The sequence below is a fragment of the Parambassis ranga genome, chromosome 2 (assembly GCF_900634625.1).
Source record: "Parambassis ranga chromosome 2, fParRan2.1, whole genome shotgun sequence".
NCBI lineage: Eukaryota > Metazoa > Chordata > Actinopteri > Ambassidae > Parambassis > Parambassis ranga.
In genome coordinates, this window is record NC_041023.1 from 8,085,051 (window position 1) to 8,108,152 (window position 23,102).

Sequence of the window (23,102 nt, forward strand, 5' to 3'; positions counted from 1 at the left end):
CTGTCTTCCCTCCCTTCCTCCACACTCGTTACAGACTGTCAAGCTCGCAGCGCAGCACACTTGCTGTGTTCACGCAGGCTGGTCAGCTCAGATTGGCATGCACAGTGTGTCTCCAGGACTGACCTGCCTGCCTGCGTTGCTCTCCTATTAAAATTCCTGTGCCAGATCCCCAATGAGGAGAGTGTAGCAGGGTCAGCCTGGCTCGCTGGCCTCTCTCCCCTCGCCTGCCTAATGAAGAGGACGCCTGTAGGGTTCATTATTAAAGAACTGCTAATAACAGAAGGAGAAAGAGGAGTGATGGAGAGGTAGGGGGTGAGTGAGATGGCAGAACAGAGAGGAAGGGGGGGTATGAGGCAATCCAACAAAAAATAAAGGTGCACCATAATATGCCTTAACCATCACATGGCAGCATTGTTCTAGTTTTAGTGAGTAATTATGTGCAAAGCTTTTTTGGGGGTTTGAAGTTGAGCATATGGTGACAAATAATTGAAATGGGTAATTTATTCGCTACTACACATCTTTAATGACATAATATTTTGTTAAATCCCCACAGTCAACTATTTGGGATGGAGCATGCACCTGTTACTTGGGTGTTTCATGCATAGGTGAGGTCAGGCTGTGTGAATGCGTTTTTTTAAACCGACACTATTGTTACTTTAATTTAATTACATTTTCAGTGTGATTAATTTACTGTTCTGCTTCTTCCTGAAATAGTCTTTGTGCAATGTTAAATTATTTTTAGTTGTTGTTATTGTTCACTCTTTCTTGCAGGGACAGTCAGTTTTATTACACTTAGAATAAGAATTCTCTTGTTCTGAACAATAGTAGTGCAAAAACAAAATTGTGGCATTAGTTTTTAAATTTTACTTCTCACTGTGAGAAGTTCATGATGACCTTCATTTACTTTCTTAAATAACCTATTCTTGTCGTGGTAGGCTGCTGCAGTAGATATTGTGTTTTTTTATGCTTTGCCTTTTTTGTTATTTCTCCTCTGTGAGTGTTTCTGTAATTTTATCATCTTTAAAATTGAACAGTGAAGGTGAAAAACAGTAAAATTACCCTGCTGTTATCTTATTATTTGTTTACTGTTTAAGCTCCAACAAAAGTGCAGAAATTAAATTCTGTGTGGGGTCTCTAATGCCTCTGGGAGAACAGGCGTGTTTGCCTACATGACCGTTAAATATTCCAATAGTTGGCTGTAAAAATTCATATGTGCTCAATGCCTGCTTCTGCATTAATCATCCCTTTTCCGGAGAAACCATTAATTACTCTGGAATTATCATGTAACCATCTAGCAGACCCCACATTAGGCAGAGAAAAATTTCCATATAGATACTTGGGTTTTTTTGAGAGCGATAATAGAATTCCTTATAGCTGCCTGAAGCACATCCATTCCAAATGAGTCTGTCTGCTGCAGATGCTCTCGGTAAGTGATGTGCTGTATTATACAGGGTATTACCAGAGTCCTCAGAGGCCTAACCCAGGTCCAAGGAATTGCATGTGTGTGTGTGTGTATGTTCATGTGCGGTTGGTATGTTTTCAGGTTTGGGATATTCATTCTCATATCTGCAGAGCTTCCCCACCATATGTCTCTCAGGTGTCCTGTTTCTTAACCCAAACCAGGCAAAGGTTTAATGCAAATTACCAACCATAAACAGTCAAGCGTAACAGCATAAATATGTATCGCGGTCTCAGCTCCACCACCGTGCCTTTGAAGAGAAAGTGCCCTTCTCATGAGTTAAGAAAGTGGAGGGAAGTATTGGAATGCAAGTATATCATTCTGTGAACCAGGCCAGGAATGTTTATATGGTTTTCATGCAGCATGACCAAGGCTATTAGTTTCTGGTTGCTGCTAAGAGGCAGACCTATGGCCTTTTTTTTTTCTTTTCTTTTTTTTTAAAAAAGGAAGTTGGCCAATTAATTAAAGCCAGATACAGGATCCAGTCACATAAAGACACACAGCAGAAAGAAATTGTATTGTAGGAATAAAATGAAAAAAAAAAAATGCATCGATGGCATGTCTGTTTTTTGAAGCATGTTTTATTCAGCTTGTTTCAGCAAGACTATGAAAAAGAGACTGCTTAGATTAGCATAATGGGGCTTCCTATCAGATCCTATGAGTCTCTGATGTTTACAGTCAATCATTGATGGAATGACAACAAGCAGCAAGAACACAGGAATGCTGCTGTAAGGGCTTTCAGGACAAGGAAATGACTAAAATTCCAGGTTGTGTAGACAGCAGCTATTATCCTCCTAACACAGAGGGAAACAGTCATGATTCAATACAGAAATAACAAGAAGTTTGTTCAGATAAACCTACTGTAATCACTAGAAGGAGAGAGCCTGTGTTTCCCGCTCTGTGCGTCTAATCTAGGTCACAATTGGATGGCTCAGCCTCGTGCAGAAAGTAAATTCACCCAACGATCGCAGAAGGCCTTATCCTGCTGTTTACAACAGGGCTGGGTCGATATCCACAGGAGGCGTTCATATAAACAAACCATAAATGCCGGTGCTTTCTCTGGCCTCTGAGATTATGGCTGTAACAATGATTAATTTTAACAACCTGTGTTAATTGTCTCCGAAACTTTAGTTAACAGCAAATATGATCTAGCCGTGGGTGCTTTTCTCTTCTGTAATGAAGAATAATGAGCAGTGGAATTACTACAGGCGCCTTTTTTTCTGTTAGAGATTTGTAGAGAGCACAGAGGCCAGCAGGATGTAAGACTGTATCTGTCTGTGCGTCTGTCTGTCTGGAAGGAAACGAGCTAGGAAGGAAGGAATAGAGACTTGTGTTTGGCTTAAAATCAAATCTGGACCTCTTGATGAATGCAAGGCAGTTAGCTTTTTGCCTTTTTAGCCTTGTATCGATACGATGCCTGCCGTCTGGGTGCCACATCTCCCCCGGTTTGACCATAATTCCATGAAGCCTCAGCATTTTTGTCTTTGGTGTGATGGATAAAGACTCTGTCCTCTCCTCTCTCTCCTACACCTCCTACTCTTTATCTTCCCTCTGTTTACTGCTTTTTCTCTCTTCCCATTCCCCTCCCTCTTCCAGTGAAACATCAGTACTGCTGTAGAGCAGCTTGGCCTTGAGCAGTGTCTGTGATTCGCCTTCAATCTTAGCTGTGCTGTAACACCACCTGAGGCTGGAGATGAGACCTCTCCACAAGTGGCAGAGCTTAAACGCCCTCTTTTATCTACACTATCTCTCCCCTAGTAAAGTGAGGGAGAGCAGAGAGGGAGGGAGGCCGGCCTGCTGTACTCAGACAGAGAGATGTGAGTATGTGTTGTTTATGTGGAGGAGGAGACCTTCAACACATACAGACAGCATCCTCTGCTGTCATTTTCTTGATACCCTCTGAAAATCAATCAATCTAAGCTGTTTTTTGTGTCGGTTTCATGTGCTGCTGCGAGTATGGAATAGAAGCTTTGTTCTTCCTACTTACTTTTTACACTTTTTGCTCCATTGCACACAGGAGGAATGCACAGAATTGTTATGGCCAGCGTGATGTTGTAAAGAATTTGTATTGTTATCACATTTCTCCTTCGCCAAGGTGCAAAAGGACCCTGACCTTTAACATAATCGCTCTAACCTACACAGTATCTGACACAGCACAAGTGTATCCTTCTCTGCCTGCAGTCCACATGTACCTCAGGAGAGTCAATTGATGCAGTAATACTAATATTACGACCATGGAGATGGGTCGTCTGCATGGAACCGAACCAGAGACTCAGAAACATTATTATTACAAACACCTTGTTCTGAAGTTAAGTTACCACCATATGATTTCACATGTTTTAGTTCAATCTATGTAATTATTGGGTGGATATATGCCTCCGGATCAGACTCTGCTGGTTTTATTTCCCTTTGATTGCCCTGTAACCTTCAGAAGACCTTATGCATCAGGTCAGTTTTTTAGTATAGAAACTTGCTTGAGAGATTTTTCTGGGCAAAAATATACTTTACCAGTAAAAAAGAACTAATCGGTTTGATGGATGGACGGATTTTCTAGTGGTGTGTGCTTCCCCACTGAATAATAACTATAGTCCAGATGACACTCCTCCACTTGGCCCTGTGTGCAAAGATGGTGCTGGAGAGGGTCATTAACCTTGAGGACCTGCCTTGAGGAAATATTGGAGTAGAAGTGCACTGTTGTACTTCAGGCAAATTACAGAAGTTGAGATGCTTCATGTGGGTCAATAGTACTTACAGTAACTGTGTCAGGGTTTGTGTGAGGAGAGGACACAGTTGCAGGATGCAGAGCGGTTTAAATGTTCAAAAGCAGTCTTTTATTTAAAGCCAGGAGGGCAAACAAAACAAACTAAAAATCACACTTGTTGTGGTCAAAAGGTAAAGTACAAAAGTAGCAACACAAAATCACACTGGCGTGGAAAAACTACAGGGCAGGAGCAAAACAACAAGAGCAAGGCAACTACCTGGAGCACCCCGAGGTCAGGCAGAAATACATGGCATGGTAGGCGAGGATCTAGGCATGGCATGGCATGGCATGGACGAGACATGAAACAAACAAACCCTACACCAGACGAGACGAACTAGCAAGGACAAAGGGGAAGACACAGACTATATACAAAGGGACCAGGGAAGACAACGAGACACAGGTGACACACATGAGGGCAGGGCTGGTAATCAACAAGGAGGGAAAACACAGGAAGCAAAACTCGAGACAATACACAGGGAGGACAGGACTACCAAAGTAAAACAGGAAACACAAGACAAGACTAGACAGCTAAACACAAACCAGGGAAAACAAAACACCAGAACTACAGGAAAAATAACTATAACTAAACACAGATTAAACTAAAAACCCAAAACAAGGAAAACTAAACCATAAATAAACCCAAGTCGTGACAAACTGTGGTTTAAATGAATGATGGAGGTCTTTACTTAAATGCTTCAGTGCTTGTGAAGCGGTCTGAACTGTACAGATACAGTCTAACAATTTTGATCAATAGTGCATTAAGTCACTATGCGCCATTTTACAAGTATAGATGTAGTTGTTTGCTCAATGAAGTAGCAGTGTAAGGCACAGTCCACAAACTGGAGTGGAGGTTGGTACACAGAGCATTTTTCTCTTCAAACTCTAGTGATGTTTCTGGTAACTAATCATATCATAGGGGCACAGTGGTCTGATTGATGTGATATGATTAGTTACCTCACCTAGCTCTAACTTCACCAAATAGTAAATTAATATTGCAAAAGAGCACATATCTTGGGAGGTCTGTGTGCCTTTGTGTGACCTCTTACAGTAGGAAGATGTGCTAGCTGGCTTGTTGTGAAGACTGACTCTGTGGTGTTAAAGAGACCCCCTCTTCCAACTTAACTTCTCTTATGTGCAACAAGCTTCTACACCATTTTCTTGTTTACCACAGTGACCACTCGCAGCCTGACCAGTTGACTTTATATTAGCTATACTACACAGAAGCACACTGGTTGTTTCCTGTTGTTTTGATTAGCTCAATATGAGCCTAAACCTGCTTTTGTCAGTTCAAGAACTGGAGCCAACTTGGGCCTGTGGGTGCTCATTTTCCTAACTGAAATGAAACGAATTATATATGAACTCTTGCTGCCGTGTATCACTCTCTGTCTCATCAAACGCAGCGTTAAAATTTGTGTTATCTTGAAAATAAAGCAAAGAGAGTTATTAGGTTTTCACCTCATTAATGTGCTTCATTATAAGAGAAGCGGACAGTATAAATGTGCGTTGCCATGCAACATTTAATTAATTTTGATCACCTCGGGGTATTGTGGGTCCACTTCTCTTTAAAGCCGTTCACTAAATGACCATTTTCAGAATATCAACCTCGCTCTGTTGTTCTCTCTTTCTTGCCCCTCACTCTTCCTCGGCCTTTGGTCATTAACGTCTTTATCTTTGGGAAAACACAGAGAGCTTCTCTGGAATGATAATGTGTTGCTCTCCTCAACCACTTGAGGATGCAATAAAAGTAGGATATAACTGAATCCAGTATCCTTTTCAATCACTACTATGTCAGTTTGACTTTGAAACGCTGTTGGTTATTCTTCTGTATTTGTCTCAAGTCATTACTTTTTTAGATGTAATAATACACTGTTTAGATCTTTTTATGGTCTGAGCTGCTCAATTTAGTAGGAGTCTTTCATGACTTAATTGCAGATTGTATTCACAGTTCTTCAAAATAATCCTGTTTACATGACTGTCGAGACAGATTTTTCCTCTTGTAATTCCAATAAGCCTCTGCAAATGAAAGGTTATTTAGCAGCCTGATGTTGTACGTGTATGAATTAAGTCTGATGTCTGAAAGAAAAAAAAATGACCCAACCACAGGATGTGCAGCACAGGAAATGCCCAATTTGAGCAGTTGATTTTTAAACATAAACTATTATTAAGTTCAGTTGCATTTAACAGTATTTAACAGCATTTAACAGTGTATGACTATACAGATGTTTTAGTAAGCACAGTTGTAGTCGATGAATGGATGGAAGCAAGTAATTGTGTACGTGTCTGTCCTTTGTTGTGTGTGTTTAGTGTTATAATTGTGTGTGTTTTTAGAACCTTTGTCACTTAACCCATTACTCCCTACAAATATAAAACTTAACTGCTGGTGAAAACAAAACAGTTTGTTGCTTCAGGGGGACACAAACCTCAAACTACTGGATTAAAGTCTGCCACTTTGCATGTACCCCCATCATGTCCAACCTGGTTAATTATTATTTATTTTAACTTTTGTGGCTGTATCGGTCTCATGTTGAGATGATGTTGGGCCACATGTTTCATTAATGTAATGTAGGATGATGCCGTATGTTGGGTAACAATGTCTGTATGTACTGTAATCATAAACCTAACCATGTGTCTTATCTAGCTGATGCATTATAGACCAAGTGTTCAGTTCAAAAAACTACATAGACAACAATGGAGCATGAGGAAAAAAAATAATCAAATCAGAGTATTTTTCAACACAATACTTTGAGATAAAGCACACACTTCACATACTTGTTTGTCCCTAGTCCTCATTGTCATCAACATGAGCTCTTGTCAGATTGTGTATTCCCTGAGAAATAACTGACAGCCTCAATACCCCAATCTGCCTCTTAGGGCTTTAAACATGCAGCGCAATGGATGGGCCATTGAATTCAGCCAATAGTCTTTCAGAGGCCTATGGGAGGAAACAGGAGCACATTAAAAGTGCTGATGAATCCAATCAGGCTGTTTGCAGGCATCCAACACAGATATGCCGGTGCACTAAGCAGCGCTACTCAAGGGCTTAATTAGAAGGATGCTTGTGTATTGTTTGTTTTCAGGCATTAGTAAAGTCTGTGTGTCCTGATAATGGAATTGGCTGGGAAATGGAATCGTTTGGCCCTGCCTTCATGCTGCTAGGCCTGATACTGCTTGTCAACACCATTGTTTCCCAACCCTCCCGTAGAGCCCCTATCGATGTCAGCGAAGGAAGACTGCTCTGCAGCAGCCAGCCAACCCCTCAGCCAGAGCACTCAGGTTTGACTGTTAGCTAATAAGACCCTCCATGCTGGAGAGTCTTTTATATAAGAATGTACCTCTAATTAGCAGCTACAGCCCTCCCCTGCTGCCTGACACCTCAGATCATCCTGTCATTGCAAGTATGCAAACAGTTTTATTTACCTCTTCAACAATGTGCTGGAGTGCATCAGATTTCGTCTTCTTACCTTGACCTTATGATCTTTCAGTCCACTGGAAGGCTGACGTGTGAAACGAAGGGATAGGAATAATTCAAGGAATACATTTTTATTCAAGCTATTTATTATATAACGATATTTCATTATATTTATTGTAATCACTTATCATAGGAATTCAGTCTCATGACACATGATGGGCTTGAGATATCATTTCCTTTCCGTTACCCCCATCCATTTATTATGAGCCTCTTTCCTACATTTACTTACATGACTGTGGCAGTTCCCAAAAGGTTAGGTAAAACGTCAACCAGCCAAACCTAACCACTTGATATGGGAATAAGCGCAGCTCAGGAATTCTTTCTTTGGGCGAGGCAGGAATTCAATCAGTCAGACTATGGGGGCTAGGAAACTGGGCATCCGACACAGATATGCTTCAGCACTTTTCAATTTGGGCCTGGCCTGCCTCAGCCTCCAGCCTGTAGTGTATCGTTAATGAAAGTCACATTAGGCATCCCTACAGCTTAACCAGTAGGGGGTTTCATAGCTGAGTGGGACTCTAATGTTTCGAAACTATATCCAATACAGCTGTCGTACACCTTAGCTCCCCTTATGTTTACTGGACACCTACTGGTTCTATAAAGACAGAAGCTGCTGCGCAAATCTCAGCTCTCACTTTAGAAACCTTAAAATATGCTGGAAATGATCATTTCCATTCATTGGTGTAATTCGTTCTTGATCATTTATTAATCTGCAATGTGTGGTAGCAAAATAAGCTGCTGCCCTTTTCCCTGTCCTTTACCCGCCCCAACCATTTCGCTGTTATTGTCTTTAATGATTCATGATTGGTACGCTGGTCTTTGGTCTTTGTTGCATGGGCTGCTTTCTTGTCTGGTGCAGTAGAGGTCATGGATTCCTACATATAAGCAGGGAAGATTAGATGGATGTCTTCGGTTTCCTCATGCTGTGACCATAACCTTTACCCAAGTGCCTAACGCACTCATAGCCCGACCTGGACCTTCAGACCTTTGGCCTCCATGCTGCGGGTCAGCTCAGGTTGCCAACTTGAGAGGGTCTGTTGCACTTGATGAATGGCCTTTTAGTAGACATGTTTGGCAAAAAAACATTTTTCATGTTAAGTTAATGCACACTCAAATTTAAATTCCGATCAGAACACACACACAAAGACACACACTTTTTGTGGTATGCGTTTTCTGATGGTTCTCAACTGTTATGTCATAACTGCCATAGGAAATCTCGGCAAATAACAAACTGTGATACAGTTGTTTGCATGACTTTTCAGATGTTTTTGTGTATCTAGATGCACACTGTGTGCACCCATGCAGCATGCCTCTATCTGTTTTATTTGAGTTTTCTGATCCTCGTTGTCGGTTTCTTTTGGCACTTTGACAGATTATCGGCAGTGAGCGTCCTGTTTTTGGATCTCTCTTTAGGGGCTCCTTGTTCTCACAGACTCTTCACTTGACTTTGTTGTCTGTATCATGTCACCTCTCTTAGCCCGTGGCTCCAATTCCATACCCGAGCTGTCAAAAGAAATCACACTCATTTATCTGCCTCAGAGATAGGATGCTCAAAAAGATGTCTGAGTGTGCAGTGTGGTCTGATTTGGATGATGTTGAAAGCTTTACTGCAGCACATGACGCACCAATGTCAACAGTATATCCCGCATGTGTACAATGAGTAATTAAATTCACTCTGGCAGCACACTACTCCACTTTTTAACAGCTTGAGAGGCTGTATAAAACAGGGTGTGGAACATGTGGAAATTGTGATCCTCCATCTGCAGTTGCCTGCATGGCCTCTCTCAGCCCCAGAGGACACATGCTGCAGTAGGAGGATTTGTGTTGTGCAGTGCAGGGAAATGCATCTTCCGAGTGAAAACTCTGACCACCAAACATAAACCAAAACCTCAAATGATGTTTCATCAGATCCTATGAACTGGAGAAAGACTTGCGGTGTGGATTCGGAAGCTATTGCTGTTTTTTCTGATGGAATTACAGAGATGGATGGCTCAGACTGGCATAAATCATGAAGTTTCTGGAGCTGACTCAGTGGTCCTGGGCGTAGCCTCCCTGCTGTTTTCTGATTTATTGTTAGTTTGGCCATTTGCTGAATGTTGGTGAACACTTCAGCATGCACCAAATCATTTGGCTCCTGAGAAATGACGGCAGGAGCCGAAAGTGATGTTCATTAGTTGACACATCATTCTTTTTCTACACTGTGTGTGACACGATGTTCACTTAAAATAATCTGCCAGCTGGCAAATCCTGTAGAACACAATGTACTGAGCAGAAATTAACTTGACTAAAATAGCCGGACTGGTAATAGGCAGCAGCTAAAAGGCGGATGTTTGACATCTCATTTAACAAAAATGTGTATTTTACAAATACGTCTTGATCGCGATTGTCTTGCCACCCCAGCTCTGTCACTGCAGTGCGTGTCATGAAGAAACTGCAGTCTTTACATTATATTTGGCTGCTGTAATGCATGTCTCTTGCCTCACATTTATCCTCTCGTGCCCTGTGATTTGTGTTTGAGACCATTGTGATGTGCTCAGCATCCTGTCATTTGCTGTTCCAGAGGGGAGCATGTTGTCATGTGAGTGTGTCAGGAGGCGGGAATACAGACACTTGGTGCAGCACGGAGGAATATCACCAAACAGAAAATACTTGCTTTGCACTGCGTAGCTGCAGGGCAGGCACACGAGTGCTTGCACTTAATTAACGTAATTAATTACCAAATGCACCCAAGTTCAAGTGCCACAGCTCCTTCAATGTAGTGTTTTTCGGGCTTTAAATTGTCTTTGTAGTTGGATATGGCAAGTTTTAAACCGGGATTAGGAACCTTGGTGACTTGAGGGGTTCCAAGTTTACAATTATCCACAAGCCTTTGCTTTAATGCTGAGTTCTCTTTAGTACCCAACCTCATCACAACAGAAGTGGTTTTTTTAGGGAAACTGAAACCAATGTTTATGTAGCCAAACAACCTCCTATGGCTGCATTAAAAATCTAGGGTAAGACCTAACACCATAGCAGGCAGTACAATGGCAAAGAACTTTTTTTTTTTAAATAAACCATAATCTTTTAGCTTGCAAAATTGGAAGATGTGTGAGCTCTTGAAATCACAAAACAATCCGTCTTTTAATATTACCTCAACCAATCAATTATATTTCTGCATAGACTGCTTGAGCCAAGTTGTGTTCTGGGAACCTCTTGTCTGTCTTTGTGCATAAAACGGATCACAGCATAGTGGGTTTAAATTCAGCACTGTCTATCATTGAGGTGCATCTGAGCATTAAGATCATCTGTTGTTGCCTGAATTAATGCTACGCTCAATATGTCATTCAAGGAGCCATCGATCTATTCAGTCATTTATGCATGAGAAGGTTGGTCTTTAAACAAATTAATAAAAATCTATCTAAGCCTGTTCTTAGGATTGGCAGGAGTAAAAGTTGCCCTCTTGACACCCAACAGAGCATAAAAGTAAAAAAAAAAAGACACATCATCTGACAGGAGGTGGTGCGCTGCTATTAGAGTGCAGACCTTTCAAAACAGTGACAGTATAGCTGTCTAGCTTTCTCTGGGGGCCAGGAGCCACTGTTCTGACATGTCCCTGTGTCAGCGGTCTAGAGAGAAGCTGGAATGTGGTCATGACTCTACATGTGTACCCTGTTATGCTCCAACGGGGTGCAGAGTGGCGGGATCACTCTGTTTTTTCATTGCATTTCCTCACACTCTGTCTTTCATATGTTGAATAACTGAGATGAAGTGATAGAGGAGGAGAAGGAGACGGGGCACGAGTTATTGTGGAATTATTCTCTACTCTTAAGTTATTCATTGCCAGTATGTATAAACACTATGCCCATATTTTATTTGGCAATGAATTCCGCTAAAGAGAGTGTAAACACTCCACTAAAGTGGGTTGCTCTTCAAATTCAGAAAAATAGTGTCTCGCATACGTATTTATTGCCAGCTTTACTTTTTTTTTTCTTCAAACTTTTGAAGGCAACGTGTCTAGTGTGTATTCTTTGCTCCTCACTTCACCTGGTTCTCATTCAAGGCTGTAAATACAGAAGGGGATACAGAAGGTGACGCATCCCTGCTGAGGACAAAACTATGAAAACTGGAACCGTGTGATTAGAAAAACTTCATCCACCTCTTCACAGAAGAAGAAAAAAACATGTCTCCTTTATTCAGCAGATATGTGTTTGTTTTTCTTTCATGGAAATCAAAACACAGCCCAAGGTTTAATAATGATCTGTGTTCATAACGGCTTCTCGCAGCAGTACACGCTCAGCATTTCAGCAAGTCATATTGCAGAGGGCAGCCTCATATGGGAAACTTGCACAAAACTGTGTGCTCATCTCGACACTATACAGTTTTCATCTGAGCACAGAGAGAAGACTTTATTGAATTTAAAGAAAAATGATAACATCATGTGGAGACAGTGTGCAGAGAAAATAGACTTTTATCAAGAAGTGTTGTTATTGGAGGACTGCAGCGTTCGCTGACTTGGTCGCAACTTGGTTTGTTTTCTTGTGCTCTTGTCTTAATTCTTCATTTCCAGCCACCACAGGGAACTGACAACAACACAAAACAGAAAAAAATACATTTCAAGCATTAAAGGAGAAAAGAGTGAGTGCGTTCAAGAGGGAGGCATTTTGTGTCTTTTTACCCCTTTGGGCATGCTGTTAGGGTTTCAAATGAGTATGATTGATAACTTTACATTATACACTATATGCAGAAACATTCCAATCAACAGCTCTTTGCAGATTTTCATTTATCATCTGCGAAATGAAACACATTTTTCTCTGTACCTGCTCTTCTGATGTGCAGTACGTTCCCTGATGCCTGACAGATGTGCACGTTTGAAGGTGGTATCAGGTTTCTTGGAGGTGGAAGGGGATACAGGCCTGGAAATAGCAGCTGCGGCAGTAGGCAGCTGGGGCCCATGTCATCGTGAGAGGTGCTGCAGCAACCAAGGCCCATCTGGAAGGGTACACAGAGCCAAGGACACTGCAGAAGAAAGGGGGGGAGGAGGAGATAGGAAGATGCAATGCAAGGCTCTCCTCATTGTCTTTCTCACTGGCCTTTCTCTCGCTCTCGATCAGCACTTAAACAGAGAGGGAGTCAGACTTAACCACTGACAGACAGACATGAGTCTGCCATGGAAGACTCTACGTCACCTCAAAGCCATCTCCTCTCATCTTACTCTCCCTCTCCTCTTCCCGTCTTCTCACTTGGGGCTGCTGGGACAGTGTCAGTGACAGAAACACTGGCAAACTTGAATGCTGCCTTGTCTCACCACAAGCAACCCTATGTATATATCTGTGGTCCCACCACTCATTCTGTTGTCATTTTAAGAAGCTTACGCTCAGGAAAATAGAACCACAACTGCAGCAGGGGCTGAGTGATATGATCTATAATCTATAGCACTTTTAGATAATATAATGTAATGTAATATAATGTCTTTATAACAAGACTTTGTCAGTCAGTCAATCCACCACTTCAGTTCAGACATGGAAATATTTTTATGAAATTTGATCCAGCTGCCTGTGCATTAATGCAATGTTTCACAGTTAGGGTGCAGTTTGGGGTCACTGTTAGTACAGGAATCCTGGCGACCTCAAAAACAGCTGATGTTGAAGGCTGAATACAAAACAGCCGAAAATGTAGGTAAGAGTTTCATAAGGTTGCTTATTTTTTGAAGCTATTTCCACTGTCAGTAATTCACAGAACTTTACACTAACAAAGAGATGTTAGTAAATTACTTGAGCCATTTCAGTAAACAAAAAAATATATCTAGTAAAAACAAATCTGAGTGTTTGTTATAGAGTTAGTGGCCATTATGTTCTGCCGTCTCTCACCCCAGCTTACTCTGACCACACAGACCTCTGCTTACTTAGTGATTGTATGCGTCTATTTTTGCATTGTGTAGGTGTTGTTTTTAATGGCACAGGGCTCCATACAGCACTCGGGGATTTAGTGAGGCTTCAGGCAATCAGAGGCATCCATCATCCCCACAGTTTATAGACTGATGGAAGGAGAGAGACAGACAGAGAGAGGGAGAGGTGGAAAGACATACAGAGACAAAGAGAGAGAGAGACAAAAGGAGACAGTGATAGAGCGAGGCAAACAGACAAAGTGACGGAGCCAGAGAAGTGGGTGTATAAAAAGGATACATAAGAAGAGGACTAAAATGTCAGTGTGGAAACATTTGTCTGGAGGTGGGATTCACTCAGATGGAGCTTGTCTGCCCCAGTGGGTAAACAGCTGTAATCATAGTTCAGATATTAAGAGCCTGTCTCGATAGTGCTGTGAATTCATGTATTCCTGAATTCAAATCATACAGTATATTTGTTCTTAATGTGTAAGGTGTAGTGGTAGGTCTTGTGACCTTCCTACATACCTGAAACTTAAAGTTAGTGCAACATTTTTCATGATCTACCTTCAATATAAACAAATCTTCTAAGATATTCTTAGATTCAGGTCTTCAGCCTTAAAAACATATGGACATTAAGGCAGGTGGGAAGTTTTCTGTCCTGACCTACACTTAGAGACATCATTAAATGAAATGCATCTTAAAGAACTGACCCAAAATCAAAACAAAACAGGCATGGAAGTGCACACGTCCTTCTAATTGTCACACATTTGTCATCCCTAAATGGTCTCCAGAATGAGACACTAAAATAGCTGACATCGCCAATTTGCTAAGCATAATTTGTGCATTTCAGGGCTCTGATTATGATGGTTTTATGATATATGTGATTGAAGTTAGGTTTGGTTTATGCACAAAAACCTCAGATTTAGGAGAAGATCTTGGTCAGATTGAGCATGACAGCCATTGGATTTTTAGGGCTGATAAAAAGACTCAACTGTCTGTTGATTGAATGTTTGCGATCTATGCTAGTCTCTTGAAGAATTGGCTAACAGTCAATAAATCCATCCTCCTACCATCCCTGCAGTATTAGACCTTCATTTTTTCCTCAAGTCCCCCTGTGTAAATGTTTATCTCACCTCCCCACTGATGGGGTTAATGCTGATTCTTCTTGTTAGTCCAAGCACTGTGAGAGCTCACAGGAAGACAGTGGAAGAAGGAGCATGGCGTATTGTAGGTGTTATCGAAATTAGATTGTCTTTCTATTTGCTTCCCATAGGATGTCAAAGATGCAAATTTTGGGCTCTACATCCGCTTCGCAGCAGCAGTTCATCAGAGCATAAACATGTGTCAGGCCAAGGAAAATATTTGGGGAGACGGATAACAGACACAGAATGCTGTGAGGTTTACTTAGCGCTCCAAGTGTGGAGGGGTTATATTATTCTCAGAGGTCAAAGACTCACTCAGTAAATATCTTTGCTTCTGTCTCTTTTTTGTGTCTCTGTTTGCCCCCTCTGTGCCTCTTCTTCCCATTCCTCTTCTTTCAGCACCTTCAAGGACTGTATTTGGTATGAAAACAGGTTCCCTAAAGAAGTAGACACTGTCTGCTTTGACCTGGAATACATAAACAGTATATTGTGTCACCTAATACCATGAAATAACACTGCAGGAGAAGGGTTCCACTGTGACTCCCATTCATCTCGTGAGACCTAGCAGAGGCACAGTCACAACAGTTTGTATGGGGACTCCAGTCCATAGAGATTCTACAGTCAGTGCGAGGTCAGCGCAGGCATCTCAGCAGTATACACCACATTAAAAACTTTCCACAGAGGTCCCCTCAAACAGTATTGTAATGCTTGTACAAGTGGCTACCAGCTATCCTGGGTATAATGTCACCCCCTGACCCAGTTGCCTTGGTTACCACCCACTCCCTGTCCCTCCAGACCCATCTTAGATCACAAAAGTGTTTTTCTAAGAGTGTTATTAGGAGAAGCAGAGACATGGTGTGTGGCATTGGCCTTGCCTGGTGCAAGTGATCGTGGAAGCCCCAAGGGTAACTTCTCACTCGCTTATTTCTTCCCTTTTTTCAACTGAGAACAGCCTGAAACCTGTCAGACGTCCCACGTGCCAAAATCCACACATGCCCTGCCACTGCGTTGCCTTGGTTACGCATGAACTTGGTCCTGCAGCACTGGAGAGAGAATAAGAGGAAGGTGAATGGGGGGGCATTTGTGATTGTACACCTGTAGGTGGAACTATAGAGGTGATCCACAGAGCCTGTCATGTTTTGCCTGGAGTGACAGTCAAAGCTGAGTGTGTTTGGAAGCAGGAAGATGACTTGTATGAGGGGATGAGGATTGGCAAAGGAGATCAACTGGTACAGAAGAGGCCATTTCACGCAACACAGCTTCCAGGAAGCCAGTCATCAGAGATGCCAAAGGAAAGCAGCATCCCTTTCATAGCTGGCCAAACGGAGCAAGCAGGCGTGGAGGGCCCACTAGAAAACAATATCTCCTAACTAATGCCATATGGGGTGACTTTTATTGTCCCTGAGCCTCTCATACTGAAATTCTTTATTCTTTATTCATTCATTTCAAAAATACTTTGGATATTGTTGTTTATTTTTCTTCATTTGATGTTTTTACACTAATGGTCATACAGTATACTGCGTGGGCTTAATGTAAAATGGAACTATGGCGATGACATGAAGAAAACCGGGCCCTTTGGCGGCACTCCAGTCTTTTTAAAAACAAGCACAGAGCCAAGATAAAGAACACTTAAGCCAACAGGAAACCAGGACATTTGGATTTGTGTTGTGGGAAATCACCATTTCTGCAAAAAATAGCTGAAGTGCACAAAGCCTTTTGGGTAGTCAAATAATCACCACACAGTTATTTAATGCACAGATGACAGAAAAGCACAGACACAACATGTGTTATAATGTAATATTACACCTTGAGTAAGGGATTAGTTCAAAATAGAATTAGGTAATGAATAAAAAGAGACATATTTCTGTTAAACCTTCTGTTCTTGTCTGAGCAATATAGACAACACTTTCCTTCCTCTCTTCTCAGCTTACCAGAGTTTGTTTTTGTTCCATTGTATTATAGATTTCATGGTGGAAATGTTTCCTGGGAAGCGAGGACTTGTTCAGTATGACCATGTTATTCCACACAGAGGAGGAAGTTTCATCATAGTTATGGGGTCACACAGAGAAATGACTCCTGAGTGAATGAGGAATCAGAGTCTTTCTCATAAAATAGATTATAGTAAACTTCATTGCCTAACCATTACTTTGATTTAAAGGGGAAATTTGCTGATTTTGGACAAGCTGTGTATCATTACAGCTTCTGTAATGTGTGTCAAAAACAGCCAATGTCATCCAATGATAAATAGCACCAATATTGCTGTTTATCTGTCAAATCTTGTAAATGTATGTCAAGTATGTATTCATTGTTGGAATGGGGGAAAAAAATCACCTGTTGACCTGAAAACAACCTTTTGTGCCCACGGGATGATACCTTCTAATGCAACACAATAAGAGAAGCAGGAGACAGAATCGCTCTGTAATTCACAATGTCCATCCCCTGACACCCTTAACCGCACGTGTCACCAGGAAGAGAGGGGAGAGGGGAGGAAATCACTTAACTAGAGAAAAATGGACTAAGGAGAGGTGCTACGCTCTGGTTCATCTCAACATATTAGTGGAGCCACAGCGACCACTCACTTTTTCAAAGCTGAAGATGAACCATTATTCTGCCTTCACTTGCATTTTCAGTAATAAATGGTGCTGATAGCATCCTGGCTTTGCTGTAGTAGTTACATTTTTCTTGTCTCTTAAGCCAAATGAATATCTTGTATCAAAAAAAATAATGCACATGCCCCTGTTTGTGGCATGTATTATGATCTGAAGCTAGCATGCTGGAAGAGATATAACTATTATGTGAAACGGCTGTGGAGCTTGGCAGTGCAGCAGGATACATTTATACAGTCTGATTGCTCCTCAAGTCTGGATATCGTTGAATTCTTTTAAAAACAAACTTCTTTTGTATTTAACAACAGATGTTACAATCAGCAGCTTTAAAACTTTTCCAGCATAAAACAAATATGACTTGGAAGTCACACAAATCGACCAATCAATGTATCAAGACCAGTATCTCCTGTGTTTTGTTTTTCTGTCTTATCTGAAGGCATCTGAATACCGTAAAATTCTGAAAATACAATATTAAAATCCGAATACTTTATGTAACTCTATACATCCATCCCTTCCTTCTCTTTTATTAACTGGCCTTGTTCCCTCTACTACAAGGTCACATGGAGGCTGAAGCCTATCCTAACCATCAATGGGTGGGACCCTGGACAGGTCGCCGGTCGATTGCAGGGCTAAGAGACACACTCGCACAGATTCATAAACACACACGCTTACAGCGGCCTGCACATATACACATCTGTTTGCCAAGTATGTAAATCCTCCCTTCCTTAAGGAGGAACAGTAACCATATCCTTTTATAAAATAGAGAAATATGAGTGGAGTGCAGCCCTCTGACGAGCTGCTGAGAGTCTGTGACATGAATCTCAGTCTGGGGAGTGGGGACCAATCATACTTTCTGCTCAAGGAATGCCAAGACCCACAGATCTCATGTTAAAACACAGCCCTGCCCCTGCAATGCAGAGTGAATATCACTCCAAACATTTTCATTGTTCATTTAATATAACGTATGTCTGTGTGTGAAATATATTTAAAATTTAACCCTCCCCTGAGATCGGCTTTAACAAAACACCTTTGCGTAGATGGATTAGCTCTAAATGCCTCCTCTTCGGCTGAACGATCCTCATTTATAAGGGCAGTGGAGGTTGTTGTATGACTTGGGGCTGCACTTAAACTCTATGAACTGGTGAATAGTTGCATTAAAGTAGTGTCTGCGACCACACAGTTTAATGTACCATACTTTGAGGCTATCTTTTCCCTCTGGCTTTTACAGTGGCAGTATAATAGTGTGTCTCTATAGCGCTCAATAACTTTTATCAGTGAAATACAGCTCGAAATGCTGATGCGTTGTTGGTACAATATATCCTGCCCACACACAGTTCTCAAAACCTGACCCTCTGACTAAGCCTTTCATTTAAGCCCTGAGAGAAAAGAACAAACTGTGTGTTTGGTTTGTTATAAGCAGGAAAAAATACAAACTTGGTTGTGTTTTTTTTTTTTCCTTTCAGCTGAAGTTTCCTTTTTTTGACATGGTTTGAAACCTGGTGATTCAGAATCAGTGCTTCACATATTTGTCTGTTTTTTTCCCACAACTTACTATTTTATTGCTCCATTGGGCCTCCTTTTTCAGCATGGAGTCTAAGCTGTAGTGTATAAAAGCATTTATCCTGCTTTGGGGGAAACGGACTCCTCCTGTTTTATATTAACATGAACCCTAAACCTGTCATTATACATTGCATGTATTAGGCTGAACTTTGGCTCACGCTTTTTCCCTCCGGTTTTTCAGTGATGAACAATACACGACTGGCAAGCTTTCTAAGCACAGCTGTGAGTCTATATTGCTGCCATCGCTCTCCTCTTCAGTAACCCTTGTGTGGGATGGCCTCTGACCTCAGTGAAAATCCAACAGGGGCTAAAGGGGGCTGTTAATGCTCACTAGTGATGTACAGCTGTGCTTCATTCAAGGTGTTTAGTTTTTCCTCTGCACACAGTTTGCACATGTAAAATTAATTAGGACAAATGGTCTTGAGATTACGTCATGTGTTTTCACTGGAAGCGAAATCTGATTTAGATCAAAACAGCAAATAAAAACTAACAAAACCCATTTAGTAGTTAAGTAATAATTGTTTTTTATCCTCCTTTAAGATTTCTGTACAAGATACTGAACAATCTTTTGTCTACAGTTGAATCCAGTCTTACATTGTTTCACAACAAAACCAGCGGGAGTTGCCTTTTTTGGCCTTTTCTTTTTTATTATCTTTATAAGGCAGACAAAAAGTCTGGATATTTGGAGGCTGATGGAGATGGAGGATCCATGCACAGTAAGTGCATGTAAAATCCGGTCACCATGGTAACCTGGAGTATTGTGGAGAAGCTTGATGCAATTAGGAGGCATTTGCCTCATAAGATGTTTATTGTTTAATGTCTCAGTGTGATAAATATTTGTTTGATAAGACATATATATGTTGTAGACATAATTATGCTAATTATGTTATGGTATTTTTTTCTCCATAAATAACTACCCTAGCGAGTTTATCTGTCCTGATGCTAAAAAAAAAAAAAAACACATTGCTTGCCAGAGTTTGCAAATACCAAACTATTTGCTCTAGGTCTTATTAAAATGCCACGGATGGCCATGTGTGCCCTGTGTGTCCTGTATTTTTTTTCTGTGCTCCAGTGGCCATGACAGCCAAGGTAACCCATCTCAGAGCAACATAAGCCAAACTGTCAGCAGATTCAGCCCTGTGTTTTCTGGACCCTGTTGATACCCAATACATAATGGCACACTGGGAAGCCCGTTACCAGCCTGTAATCCAAGCATCTTATCAAACCAATCAGTGCTTTTCCAGCAAGAACACATCTGAAGCGTGACAGAAGGAGGTTTCACAACATCTGGTGCTCAAAAAAAAAAAGAGGAGGGGAGACCAGGAGAGAGAAAGTAAGTTAGCGTGAAAAGAAAGTGCGAGAACAATCTTGATAGTTTGGTATGGAGATTTTAGATCAACACCACGTCCTGCGTTCGATACAGGTCAGTGAGCGGGCAGTCAGCTGTCAGTGCTTGCCCGCTGCGGGGCTCTCACAGTTATGATAGTGATGTTCTTGACGCTAACATTCATCACAGTTTCTCTCTTTTTCTCTCACCCACACTAACGTCTTCTTTCTCTTCTCTTTCCCACAACCCTCCTGTTCCTTCTTTCCATTTCCTTCCTTTCAGCCCAGTGCAGCAGTGAGAGGTTACCACAGCAGCAAGACGGCCATAACCCCAAACCTCAGCTCCACCTGGACCACTGGAAGTAGTGGTGGTGGTCAAGGGGCCTGGAGCGGACCCTCCTATACTCGTGCAAGTCTGCAGCAATACATATCTCACCAACAACAACACCACCCTCTGTCCACGCATACAAGCTACACCTACTGCCCGGCACATACATCTGTGAGTACAGCACATTTCTCCTTCAGTCTTTTGAGCTTGTCTCTGAGAATACTGGCACTTCCCGTCTGTCTCTCTGGTGTCCATTAGTGGCTGCTGCTATGAGGGAAGCTCTTGTGCATACAGCAGATTCTGTTCCTCCATCACCCCCTCCTCTCACACCTTCTACGTCTTTTTATATTTTCCTCTTTCCTCTCAAGCCCCCATCATGTATATCACTTCTCCCACCCACTTGCCTTATCTCTTCCTCTGACCCTCGCTCTCCCCCACTCATCTCTTCTCTGCAACTTAATTTGTTTTCCTTTCATCCATCCTCTGCATCGACAGCGCAATGAGAGACTAATTGAGGTAGAGACACTTTTGGATGGCATCTCTTGTCATTATCCTTGGAATTAATTGCTGTTGTGCAATCCGTTCGATTTGACTTTATTGGTGCTATCTGGGTTTCTAATGCAACATTAGGGATGTGTGACTGGAACTAAGGCACGAGCCAAACGAGGGATTTTTATTATTATTTGATGACACAGTTTCAGAGCGCGAAACAAAGATTTGGCAGATTTTTATTTTTACTCTGTTTCTTCCTGTAATAAATGTATTTACAAGGCTTCACACCAAATCTTTCTCACATTCTCTCTCATTTTCCATTACAACATGCTGATATTCTCTCATTTTACATACACACCACTTAAATTCCCAGCTGCCTATTTGCCGACATGTTGAGACTCCCCTGAAGCGCCTGCGTGCATCTTGTGAAGATATTGTATTGGATTTAGATATGATAATCATCACTGTATGTTGGCTCCTGGTTGCACAGAGCATTCCTTTCATGTTACTCCTGTATTACTAAGGGACACATTCATTCATTCTTTTTAGTATGCAGGAAGGGAATTTTCCTTAGAGTGTGTGTGTGTGCATTATTTTGTTATGGCTTTCCAACCATAATCACTGTATCCACTCATTTTACACACTTGTCACCATCACTAACAAACATCACCATTACTGCTGTCATCGCTCGCACTATGCCACCAACAGCTGAGGCAGAGTGGAGGAGCTCTGTTTTTTTTTAAACTGTGTTGTGCACAAACAGGAAGCGAAAGCAGAGAACATAATGAACCCAGTGCTTAGGTTGTGGTTGTAGTTGTGGTTGCACTCGGTCACATGTGTTTTGGGAACATCATGGTAAGTCGCTTGTGTCTCTCCTGGTACTAAGCAAAAAGTGCAAAGTAATTGTGGTGTTGGTATAGCACAAATTCACAGCACTCACACCCCTTGGCTTTGTTTTTTTAATTCTTCATATCCACCTTGTGTTTGTCTTTGTGGGGTGTTGGTAAGCCACACTTCTCACAGTGGCCGCCTAACCAACCTTGGTCACAGATCTCCACTGGGTCACCAAACCCTTGCCCTCATTTTGACCCTCTCTAACTCTTAAACTGCTGCAGACTTATCTGGCCTGTTTTTTTATGGGGCTGCAAGGACAGCAGTTTTCTTTTCAGCAGTTTTCATTCTTTCTCTGCAGAAAGCAATTTCTCCCCCACTATCAACACTTTCGTCCAGCACTGTTACAAGTCAACTCTTTGGCCTCGAGGAGGATTCATACTGCCTGGAGATGGCTAATCCAGACACTAACAGTAAACAAAGGCAGGGTTCCAGCATTTCAGCCTGCCTTTTGCATTTTTACAGCTTCTCATATGCACTGTATCCACAATTCACAAACTCTCATTTTACAATCTCTTTCTCTCATGCAACCCATTTTTATTGCCTCTCTAAATGCTATTGTAATTTCAGGCATATTAGATGCAAAGAATGCCCGACAGAAAGGCAAGAAAAACAGAACTGATAGCTCAGCATGCGTCTGTCCTCTCAGCTGAGAGAGGTGAGTAAATAAAGGAAAAAAGAAAAACAAGTACAGATCCAGCAGAGATCAAGAAGCTTTGCCTCCAGTGGGTTTGTAATTACAATGGAAGCGGATACATTTCCACTTTTAATATGGTGGGATGAAGATCCCTAAGGGAGGCGAAGATGGTGTGACTAAACAGCAGTGGAGAAATTTGGGAAGAAGTCAGGAGATGTGATGGAAAGAGAGTTAAAGAGAAATACTTTGTTGTTTCCTGTGATTATGCCATGTTAACTCTTACAAAATACTGTCATACATTACACACTTGCCTTTCCAAACGCATTTTTTTGTGGAATCATAATTACTACCTGGATTATTATGTTTCCTGGCAAGGAACATAATCCAGCAGTTGTTGGGGTGGGTGGTGATGCAGAGCATGGATACTGAAACACTGAATCCCAGTGTTTGCAGACTTCCTGGCAATTCACAACCTCTTTTATTCTTCCTATATACAGTTCTGCTTAAAGGTTCGTGAACCCTCTTTCTACATAAAAAAGACAAAACATTAGCCAATTTTCATGCCCGT

The 23,102-nt window shown here is 41.6% G+C and overlaps 1 protein-coding gene across 4 annotated transcripts in view; it reads left to right on the top strand.

The window, feature by feature from the left end:
* Positions 1 to 23,102, top strand: part of rbms3 (RNA binding motif, single stranded interacting protein) — a 217,419-nt gene that overhangs the window by 23,836 nt on the left and 170,481 nt on the right. For 3 of the 4 annotated variants that reach the window (XM_028432420.1, XM_028432383.1, XM_028432392.1), the window contains exon 3: positions 20,470 to 20,685. In XM_028432420.1, coding sequence (XP_028288221.1) covers positions 20,470 to 20,685 — 216 coding nt within the window. Of the gene's footprint in view, positions 1 to 20,221; positions 20,284 to 20,469; positions 20,686 to 23,102 lie in introns of those variants that run through there. The other variant, XM_028432400.1, reaches the window with a different exon arrangement.